The sequence below is a fragment of the Branchiostoma floridae genome, chromosome 6 (genome assembly GCF_000003815.2).
Source record: "Branchiostoma floridae strain S238N-H82 chromosome 6, Bfl_VNyyK, whole genome shotgun sequence".
NCBI lineage: Eukaryota > Metazoa > Chordata > Leptocardii > Amphioxiformes > Branchiostomatidae > Branchiostoma > Branchiostoma floridae.
This window is the reverse complement of record NC_049984.1, coordinates 3,336,171-3,347,381: the sequence shown is the minus strand read 5'-3', so window position 1 is coordinate 3,347,381 and position 11,211 is coordinate 3,336,171. Positions and strand designations below refer to the sequence as shown.

Below are 11,211 nucleotides of genomic sequence, written 5' to 3'. Positions count from 1 at the left end.
TGTGATTGATACAACACATGTTGGTGTGTATCTGCATACAAGATGAAAGGGCAAAGTCCTTTATTTTTGTATCTAATTAGAGTAGTATAAACCTCGGAGATGCAATGTCTAGTCACATTTTGGAAAAAGAAAATAAGAGGTCAATATAACCAGGACTGTTACCGGAGATACTGAATTTAACATCGCCCAGTATATGATGCATGATCAAAAATATCAACTAAACTACCCGATAAGCGCACCTCAGAGAAGACGGTACAAGATATATCTATTGTTTTACGCTTTGTCAATAAACAGGAAACATTGTAGCCGTTAAAACTTAGTACTAATTTTTAAGGTAGGCATGAAAAAGTTCCGGGTTATAATGTTCTGATTCGCTGCTATTGCTTTTAGCGTTGTTAGGTTGCAATATACCCATCGTAAAATAGATCCTTTTTGGTTACATTTCAATCCCCGTTTTGAAAGCTGTGACTATATCGTCCCCGCTTGGATAGTTAAAACAAACAAAACGGGCGGTCCCTGGCCGTCGTCTGGACATCGTCTTGGGATTGGTCACCGTGCTGACGTCAGTCTGTAAACATTGACAAATAGGAACTGCACAAGTACATTTTCCAACCAATGGCAGCCCTCAGAATAGCGTCAGTTTGCTTCCCACTAAAGATCGATCACTGACTATCTAGTCAGGCGGAGATGGCGCGGCGGACAAGGTCGGCCGAGTTAGACGCGGCGTTTCAACTGGACAGTGAACATGCACAAGCGACTCAATTTCGGTGAGAGTACCTTGCTAATGATAGCATGTATTATGTGTATAATAGATACGTCACAAGTTGTTAAGAGTGACTAGAGCTAAATAAACCGAGAGCGTTACGATGTGAATCGTACCAGGTGGATTTTGGGACTGTGTGCTTGGGTTGAGTAACACTGCCAACCTTAATCTCGTGGGCCCAAATCTTACCCCAAACCACCCGAGACCTTGGTCTTCAAAAAGTCCGCCAACATCACGTTTCGGCAAGATAAAATATGAGTCCCATATTAACGGCATTATAGTTTTGGCATTTTTACAGCGTATTGTTGTGTAGGAATCAGTCTTCATCTGTGACCTTGTTTCGCCAGAGTTTTTTGATTTTGTTTAGAGAATATCTTTCAACGTGGAAACTTCTTGGCAGTTTGTTACTCATACCACATGTTGTTTACGGCACAACCAGTCACAACCCTTTTGTTTTTGATCGGCCGAAGATATCAGCGCTCCATGAGGCCCTCCTGTGGAATTCCATTCGCCACCTTGCCGCCGCCGAACAACAAACGCTTCTGTTTCTCGTGGTCATATTCATCTGTTTCCCGTGGTCTTAAAGTAAAAGATACGATTTGTTACCGGGGTCCCCGTTCTCAATCATCTTTTTCTCTGCGTTTCACTCACCCTTTATCGTCTGTGGACTAGTACAGTCAAGCACGTATCCACAGTTCTATAGTAATACTGCTGAGCACGAGTCGTCAATTAACCGACGATTGCCGGAACTGCCATACTCCCATCCGTCCTCCGATCGCCCGCCGTCTTATCACTCTGACTGTAGCCAAAACGGTACCGGTAATCTGATCACCCATTGTCCTCCAAGCAGTTTAATAGCGGTGAGCGTACATGTGACTTATTTCATTCTGTCTTATTACAGGCTGGTGATGATATAGCCGTTGTATACAGGATGCTTTTCCAATCACCTTTACCACCCTTCCACACGTAGAAGTTGGATATCTCTTGCAAATGCAACCGTTTTACTTGTATGATGGACGAAATATTCTGTATACTGGTTTACGCAACCCGACGTAACAGTGTACTGCATTTTAGACCCGATAGCCGTCGCTTGTGGCTTTTAAGCCGACATGTATATTGATATTTTGATGTGCCTTCGATCATGCGAAGCCAAGCCGAGAAAGAATATTTTGTGTCATTATTTCTTATTCACGGTGGTACATTTTATTTCTGAAACTTCTTTAATGATTCAAAACTCGGGCTACACCAAAAGGTAAATGATAATGCACTTTTGTGCCCTTTGGTTATAAGAGAAATAGACCTCATCGGTCAAAGTAACAGCACGTTAGCATCACGAGTATTGTTGTCTGGCTGCACAAGCGTTATCGCCGGTGCAATGAGACGAGTGGGAAAAGTCTTCGCCATGCATTCGGTACGTCGTAAGTTCGATCCCCGGCCAATATAGTATGACGTGTTAAATGGTCGTGCTAATTTCTCAGCTTAGCACTCAGCATTCGGGAAAGAGTATGTAATTTGAACACACACCACAGCCAGTGTCCTGGCCCCCTACTGTAGTAATTGCATTTGTTTGGCCCAGGGTTACTCCAAGAACATGGGCGCCGCCCTATGCACCATGGAGCGGGAAGGACTTTGACTTGACATGACAATATAAGCGCTGTAATTCAATATGTATGACTTTTGCTATAAATTATATCTGAATTACTTTGATGCCTTACATCACTACCGACGGCCTGTAACTAACAGAAAACAACACTTTACCGATCCAGACATACAAAAGTTGCTAAGTTAGTATCACTATTGCAAAAATACTTCATATCAATCCTTTCTCACAATCTGTCCCCACAGGTGAACGCCGGCATGACAACCCCCAGGTTACAGGAAGAATCGACTGACAAGTACACCCCTTTGTCGCGATGGTTTGGTAACCAAATGAACATCACAGCAATAAGAAAAAAACGGATTCAAGCGTCACACGACCATACAAAATGAAATAACAGAAAGATATGAAATAAAAACCTTCAAACGAAACAAAACAATCCTCATACATACACGACATCATTACGCCGAATGGTCAAGCAAAAAATATAACTGACCCACAATTCTACCCTAACGATACATAATATCGGGTATTTTGTTAAAAAATGTAATGTGCTGTATACTTGATGGTGAAACGAGTATTAAAACATGAAATCCTGGTTTATAACATCGGTCACGTCATCTTATTATACGCCATACCCAAAGCAGACTAAAGGCACACACAAAAACAAATTCCCTAGGGAATACCCGTAGAAAATACCCGTAGAAAAAAATACCCGTAGAAAAATTCCTCGCATGCCTGCGGAATTCCTAGAATTCCTGTCAAACGGTCGCACACTATAAACATTAGGCTCGCCCCTGAGGCGTCGCCAAAAAGACAATGGCAGGCTGGTGGCTGTGACCCCAATGATTACAGGAATCTCAAAGTGCTCATTGAAGGACTGGAACACAATTGTGGTCTTACTGTATCTGTGCATATCTAGCATCTAAAATGTAGTACACACAATAAGCTAGGGATAGGTACCTTTACTACTGTCCGTCAGTCTTACAGACTATGACACTTAGGTACCCTTACAGCATACAATAAGCAAAAGAACAATGATAATAATAATACAATGGCAGAATGGCAGCTGTGATCCCGATGACTACAGGAATCTCAAAGTGCTCATCAAAGGACTGAAACCTCTCTTGTTTCCTATATTTTGGGACATACATGAGTTTGACAATATCAGCTTGACAATCCATCTGGACATTCTCGAGTTATTGTGTTGAGAGCCAGAAATACACAATCATCATAAATGCTACAGAAAACATGACCTTCTCGGCAAAGGTCATCATCTTACTTTGTTTTCCAGGTAGAAGAGGATAAGGAGGATGACTCCGTTGGCCACAAACAGCAGCAGCAGAATGAGCAGGAGGGAGTGCTTCAGTCTCTCGCAGTACCGCCGGTACAGACCTTTGATCAACAGACAGAACAAATCTGATTTTCATGTGTAGATCATATGTCCATCTTTTCATAACAGTATGGAACAAAGGGAAAACTTGAAGAGAAATGACTTTTATTAAGTCTATACAAAACCTATTTATTTCATACACCTAAGTGCTGTAGAAAAATTAATATTCCTAAGACAACTAGACAAACTGTCAATTATAGACTAGGAGTAACTCCCTGTCTGACACAAGTAAGTCCATCTTCAAGGAACAGACATAAAAGAATTATTGCTTTTCATAGCTATCTCAAACATTGTTACCTAGACCTTTGACCTCGAGCTTTTTAAAATGTTGTAGGTAGACACTACTCTACAGAGAACTGACCTCAGAAAAGAGAAACACTGAACGGTCACGGCTGCAGGATATAGGAGAATTCTTTTTATACATAATATGTTTCGATGTATCTCAGACACCTTTGTCAGAGCTTCAACATGGAGTTCTGCTTCTCACCGCTACATGTAGCCGATGTAGGTGGTGCTTTTGCGTTGAGAAAACAATCCCAAACGTGGCTAAGCCTTAGTGTTAGTTTTGCTTGCTAAGCTTGTATCCCTCGAAAAATCCTATATCCTACCAACCTGATAAAACTATTCTCGGGGGCCATAGCTGCATTTCAAAGATGTTTGCAAGAGGGACTTAAGAGCTTCAACTTTTTCATACATAACAGTAGGTTTTCGGTACAGACCTTCGATGTCCATCGCATGGAACCGCTCCTTCAGCTTCTGAAGGGACCACTCATTCTCCATGGAGGAGACGGAGTCCTGGTCGGCTACGCAGGGGGTCTCCTTGGGGGGCTGCTGCAGGAAGCAGTGCTGGGAGGAGGAGGTTTCCACCATTTCTGTCGAGACGGGGGAGCCGTGGTGGATCATGTCAGCGGTTTTCTGGCCTGGTTATACATCCAGCAGCCTGAAAAAACAAAAAGTCAAGCATAAGAATACTGTTACTGTAAATGCCTTGAAGTTTAAGATTGCAGTTTGCTCATTTGTTTAGACTCCCGTGCCTTACAGTAGCACATAAGGTAACTCAAGTGGAATCAGCAGAAATAAATTTTCTGGAATCACTATAGCACTGTAGCATCAAAAAGGACTGGAAAACAAAGCTACAAAACCTAATAAAGCCTCCACAAGTTGCTTCTGTAAGAACTATAAGCCATAGATATAACCCATGATATATGTGTCATCATGGGTTAATACTGTAACTGTTACAGCAGTCACATAAGCCATCTACAAAAAGAGCAATATTTTTGCAATGGTAAGAAGAGGGTTGAATTGAGCCCAGTAGGTCAAACCATTGCACACATGAATGCCAATTATGAACTCAAATTTGTGCTGCTTGAAATTTGCCCTACTATAAGCAGCAATTTGAAAGATTCTAATAAGATACATGTAGATATCAATTTATCAATTTATGTAAATGAAGATTAGACATCCAGGTAACAAGATATGCCAAAACGGAGTTACTTAACCAATGGGATATGATGATTATGGAAACAGTCAGACGTTTGAGATAGCACCCTATCCTAGCATCCACTATCTTTTGTCAGTGACACTGTCAGTTTCACCCACAGTCAGTGTCGGTGATACTGACAAAAGATAGTGGATGCTATCTAAAACGTCTGACCATTTCCAAAATACAGTCAAACCTGTATTAGCGGCCACCTTTGCATAGCAGCCACCTGGCCATAGTGGCCACTTTTTGTTGGTCCCTTGGATTTGTAATGATTAAGAAATAGGCTTAGCGGCCACCTGTCCAACGCGGCCATGGCCACACCATTTCCGGTCCCGTAGATACAGAAACACTGCCTATTGCAACCATACGACGGCCATGCATATGTCACCCTGCGCCGAGTTTGAAATCGTAGTTTGCGAGGATTTGGAGTTCCTGACAGGGTCATTTTGGCGGTAGCAGAAGGTATGCATGCCTTGAGCATTAAATTGCAAGTCTTTGTCAGTGAATTTACCCATCGAGACAATGTTACTTGGTGAGAAAGATTAGTGGGAACTGAAATCATGTATAACTTGCTCGTGGTCAATTGATCAACATTTTCTCTATAGTGGCCACCTGTGTCTATAGTGGCCATATTTCTCCAGTCCCTTGAGTGGCCGCTATAGACACTGGTTTGACTGTATCCAGCTGCTTGAGTATGCTTTTTGGCTGATGTTTATCTCTTTGGTAATGACAGTATGACTACCAAAAAGGGCAACAACCCAAAAAACTAATAGGGATACCTGAAAGTACTATCTCAACAACATGAATAACACAGAGTATCCTGATGTATGGAAAACAATTGTTCAAATATACCTGCATGCTTTCTGCCAAGACATTATGAGTAACTGTCCAGCATACATGATGATGAGGAAATTTGTTCCAACACCATCTGACATACTTAGCTTGGCTGGAAGCCATATATCAATATGATATTACGCATCAGAATATTAGCACAAAATACATGCCCTGGCAACTCCATATATTGTGAACATGGCCTGGCATATCAGATGTTGTCACACCATAGTGAACAATGTAGTGTGAGCTCATAGGAAACATATGATGGAAATTCCATATTGAGTTTCATAGTCACAAGTACCAGATTTTGTTGTATATCAACATGGAGGACAACCTTGAAGCAGTACTTTGGCAGTGTTTAAGTGCTGTTCACTGTAGTAGCTGTAACATTACAGACTATCTCATCCGTGCACGTTCCATGGTGACCAGTTTTCAAGGTCAAAAGAAGGTCAAAGTCTTCTTACACCATTTATGGTGAATTGGGCGGTACCTATCTCTGTTTCTTGAGATCTGGGCCACACAACAATGTGTAATCACTATACTGGAGGGGGTTAAGTAGACTGGTGCTGGTGTACCTGTGCTCAAAGCCTGCATAGTATAATACTCTTTCTCAGCCAAATACTGAGTGCAAAACAGTAAGTCTTTTGGTACTGGTGTTATGTGTACAAGTGTTTGTTTGTGTGCCTGTGTGTGTTCAATTTTCATAATCTTTCTCTCGAGTCAGTGAGTCAGCTAACAAGAAAAAGCCGTAGCCATGGGAACAATTTCTAACCCGGTGGTATCAACCTCGCATCTACCTCACAAAAGCATGGCAAAGCGTCTATCCATTAGCACAGTTCACCAGTAAGACTTAAAACGAAAGATAAAATCACGGTGCTGAGCACATGGGAAGTAATGTCTTCCTGTTGAATCGTTTGTACTTTTCTGCCCGAGGACACATGTAGTACTACAGAATGCTGTCTGTGATTTAACCTCCAATTTGCATAGATTCCTTATAGAGAATTGCTAAACTTTCTTTCCAACACTAAGATAATGAAGGGACTTACCCCTAAATTTTCGGTCGATCTTGGTCGACCTTGTTCACAGAATGACCCTTTCTCTCTCCTGCAGTGACGTCAGGAGGACACCACTTTTGTGGGAGGGGGTCATAAGCATCGGAGACAGAGATCGACCGAAAATTTAGGGGTATATAAGTCCCTACATTATTTTAGTGTTGGAAAGAAAGTTTAGCAATTCTCTAAAATGTATTCTACCAACACAGATGAACTTTCATGCTAAGTTTGCATAGATTCTGATGCAACATTTTCTTGGAATTTATTTTCAAAGTGATTTTTCCCATGCAATCATACGTCGACCTATTGGAAAGATAAGGGCCTGTACTAAAAGCACTTGTAACGGTGAAACGTGCAAGGTCACATAAGAAGGCTCTACTCCTCACAATGACATGTCAGCAGATGGGGAAGAAGTCTTCAGTACAAGTTGAACACACAATTTAGGTGCCATCAGTCTTAAGTGGGAGGTCATGGTCACAATGTGTACTATTTTACATAATGCAAGTCTCTGTAACAGTGGTGTTCAAGTACTGCCTATCGTCCTTGCCCAAGGGCACTATTGCTTTTGTGGCAACGCGATAGCGGTCATGATTTGTAATCCGCCGACCCGGGTTCAATCCCCGGTGTTGGCATGTGTTGTTTCTTTCTGTTCTTACTCGCCCCTCTGGTTGTTTCACTGGTTCCCACACCGGCCCTGTGAGTAACAGGCTAGAAATGTGCCACACAGTGAGTAACAGGCTAGCGGATGTGCCACACTGTGAGTAACGGCTAGGCTAAGATGTGCCACACAGGGATGTCGATCTCGGAGATTCGAGGACTAATCTTGAAAAGAAAAGGGGAAATAGTGTAACAGTGGTGTTCAAGTATTGCCTATCGTCCTTGCCCAAGGGGACTAGTGCTTTTGTGGCGACAGCGATAGCGGTCATGATTTGTAATCCGCCGACCCGGGTTTGATCCCCGGTGTTGCCATGTTTGTTTCTTTCTGTTCTTACTCGCCCCTCTGGTTGTTTCATCTCTATCATTACCTTCTCTACAGAGTGTAGATAACAGATACAAGCCTTAACAATTTCCACTTGCTGCAAGCAGATAGGTCATCTTTTTTTCATGTAGAATAAACCTTAGGCCATGCCAATTGATGTCCTTGGTTCTTGGACTTTTGAGAATAAGACTGTAGCAAGCAGACATCATAACAGCAAAGGGCAGGGAGGAAAACTAATTAATGTGACTGCTGTATTCACTCCATATAACTGATCATGATGAGTGCATCAAGGCTCTGTGTTTTTTTTCCACTTAAGCATATTTTTCATTTATTTTCAAAAATCTGAAACCAATGTAATCCATTGGCCTGGCCCTAGTGTTCAGGAAGCACTTCAGTGAAGCACTGCAACTGTGGCTCTGCATGATTTTTCAAAGTGACCCTGACCCCTAAGATATGTACAATGTTACAATGTTTTGTGCCTACAGAAAGTAGTAGTAGTCAGTGACAAACATGCTTAGCTATGTCAATGTAGCATCCTGTTGATTACATTCTTGTTGAACGTGCTTGGTCAATCTTTCTCTTTACTCCATTAAGGTCCATTGTCAGCTCTGTATGTTTCATCTTCAGACTTTCTAGTCTGAACTTCAGGCCATCCCCTTCATCCCTCCTCTCCTCATAATCCCGCAGGAGGGGTTCATTCCCCAGCAATCCTGACTTCTGACGCAGCCTACAGTGTTCAGAGATTTAAATCTGGCAAAGGCACAAGCCTTGTAACCAATTTACACTTGCTGCAAGCAGATAGGTCATAGGGTTTTTCTGCGTTTTTTTTTTTCCAGGTAACCTTGGTCTAATAGCCTCAAAGAGTGTCCCTGCGGCTCAACAGATACATGTAACGCTAGTTCACCTTTATCCGTTGAGTTACCAGTATATCTGTTGTTTTTAAAAAGAGGGTTTTTGGGGATATCACGTCGACGGAAGGTAGTTTCAAATTGCAATATTTTCAGGATATTGCAGTTTAAAACTATCACCTGCCGACTTGATGTGCCTACATACCCTGCATTTAAAAGCAACGAATATAGGTTACCCAACGAATAAAGGTGAACTAGCGTTAGCTGTCTCATAGTTGAGCTCCTGTTCCAAATAGTTGGTCACAGGGAGACCCTGGTTCTAATAAATGACAAAGACTAAAAGAGAATTCAGATCATGATATAGATAAAATTATCCTAAAAAACATTTTATTCCTTGGAAATCCAAACGGAAGCTGACATGTAGGTTGTGTTGGTGGAAGGAGGGGCATTCCACTCCACACGGGAGTGTTATTTTCCGATAGATATCAATTTTAGGCAGCGATAACTGCATACTACTTCAAATTATATGATAAAGTACGCAGTTGCTCCACGTGCCTCAAAAGCATTCAGTCTTCTACTAAACTCCCCAAGTACCCTCTAATTGAATTAATCCTATGGCTGAATACAATGCAAAACTTTTAGGTAGGTAACAAAACTAATTTCAGGTTCGCTAAGAAATCTCGTCTTGTTCTTGTATTCTTTGCTTATAATCTTATGAGCAATTTGCCTTCTCGGTGTGCTTAGCGTACCCCATTTATTCCGAAAATATGTACGATAAACACAGTGTCTATGCGTATAGGGAATGCATGGGTAGGGTCTGCATGAGTTTAGTGAGTGTCCTTATTGTACACATCACGTAATTCATCCCAAGGTGAATTCCACAAAATTCGGCTGATTATGTATTCATTGACACATTATCTATTGGAAAACAAGACTCCCTTCTGGAGTGGAATGCCCCTTTAAGCCCATTTGCAATGACCCGCCCAGTCTCCCTTTACCAATTATGATGGAGGCACGGCTCGCGGCTATCACAATTTGACACATTGTAACAGTCTGGTGGAGTTGAATAGAATCAAAATCATGTAGCATACAATGTACCTACCATATTTTCAGGAATAAAATAGTACACTCACTTGTAAACTTTTCAAAATCAAGGAGTTGCTGCAACTTCTTGCCAAAGGCTGGGACCCGTGCATACTTTCATAATGATTGTAGTGTGTACTTCAATCAAGAAAATACGGCATAACATGCCAACTCAGCAAGATCTGATTCTTTTTCCATACAATTTAAAGTCCTTTTCTTGGAACTGTACTATCAAGTAGATGGTAATGCGGACAAATAGGATAATACCTACTGTGATCATCTGCATCAAACAGCAAAAATCCAAAGGGGCACTGTAGGATCTCACATCACTAGAACGACCCTGGCAACTTAACTCTCCAGGTGTCAGAGGTTGACTGTATAAAAATGCTTTCAATCTGCTCCTCAACTAAGAGGATGTTTGTATAGTAGTGAGTTGTTATACATGTAGCTGCCTTTTGGTGTAATAAAGCACTTGGAGCTTTGCTGGCACACAATGGCAGGAGGCTTTGAATTGTCGGTGACATCTGACATTTTCCACTTTTTACGCCAGGTGTTCTTTAAAGCTGTTTACTGAGGACATTGCTGTACAATAACTCTCAAAAAATGCTTCAGTCCTGGGTTTATAACTTGAATGCAGCATTAACATTCAAGTTCAAGGTTGTTTGTGCAACAAAAACAGACCTAGAAAAGCAGCTTGGCATCCCTTGAACCAACACTAATCTGTCACATCAAGAAACTCCAAATAACTGACCTCCTTGGGAAAAACTTTGACTCATATCAGAAGGATTATGTTTCCTGTATACAGGCAAGGGCATAACGAGATCAACTGATAACAGCAGTTTTATAGTTATAAGGAGAAGTAAACTGTGAAGGGACCTGCTATTATCAATGACCCGTTAGACTTAAATAAGCTTTGAATTCATTCATATTTTGACTCATATTAAAAGGATTATGTTTTCTGTATCAGGCAAGAGTATAATGAGATCACCTAAGAGTAATAACAGCATTTTTATATTTATAAGGTGAAGTGAACCGTGAAGGGACCTCATATTATCAACGAACTGTAATTCTTGATAAGCTTTCATTCATACTTCACATGATCAGAGTTAGATAACTTGAAAAGGTAAACTTTGAAGGTAAAACATGTAAAATGCTGCCTGCCTGCATGAAAAGTTAAGA

The 11,211-nt window shown here is 41.4% G+C and overlaps 1 protein-coding gene across 1 annotated transcript in view; it reads right to left on the bottom strand.

Moving 5' to 3' along the window:
- Window positions 1-4,705, bottom strand: part of LOC118417460 — a 19,477-nt gene extending 14,772 nt beyond the window's left edge. Inside the window, exons 1-3 of the mRNA XM_035823024.1 lie at window positions 4,473-4,705; window positions 3,643-3,755; window positions 3,202-3,240 (exon numbers count right to left, since the gene is read on the bottom strand). Of these exons, the coding sequence (XP_035678917.1) occupies window positions 3,202-3,240; window positions 3,643-3,755; window positions 4,473-4,656 (336 nt within the window). The 5' untranslated portion in view covers window positions 4,657-4,705. The remainder of the gene's footprint in view (window positions 1-3,201; window positions 3,241-3,642; window positions 3,756-4,472) is intronic.
- Between the last annotated feature and the right edge of the window lie 6,506 nt (window positions 4,706-11,211).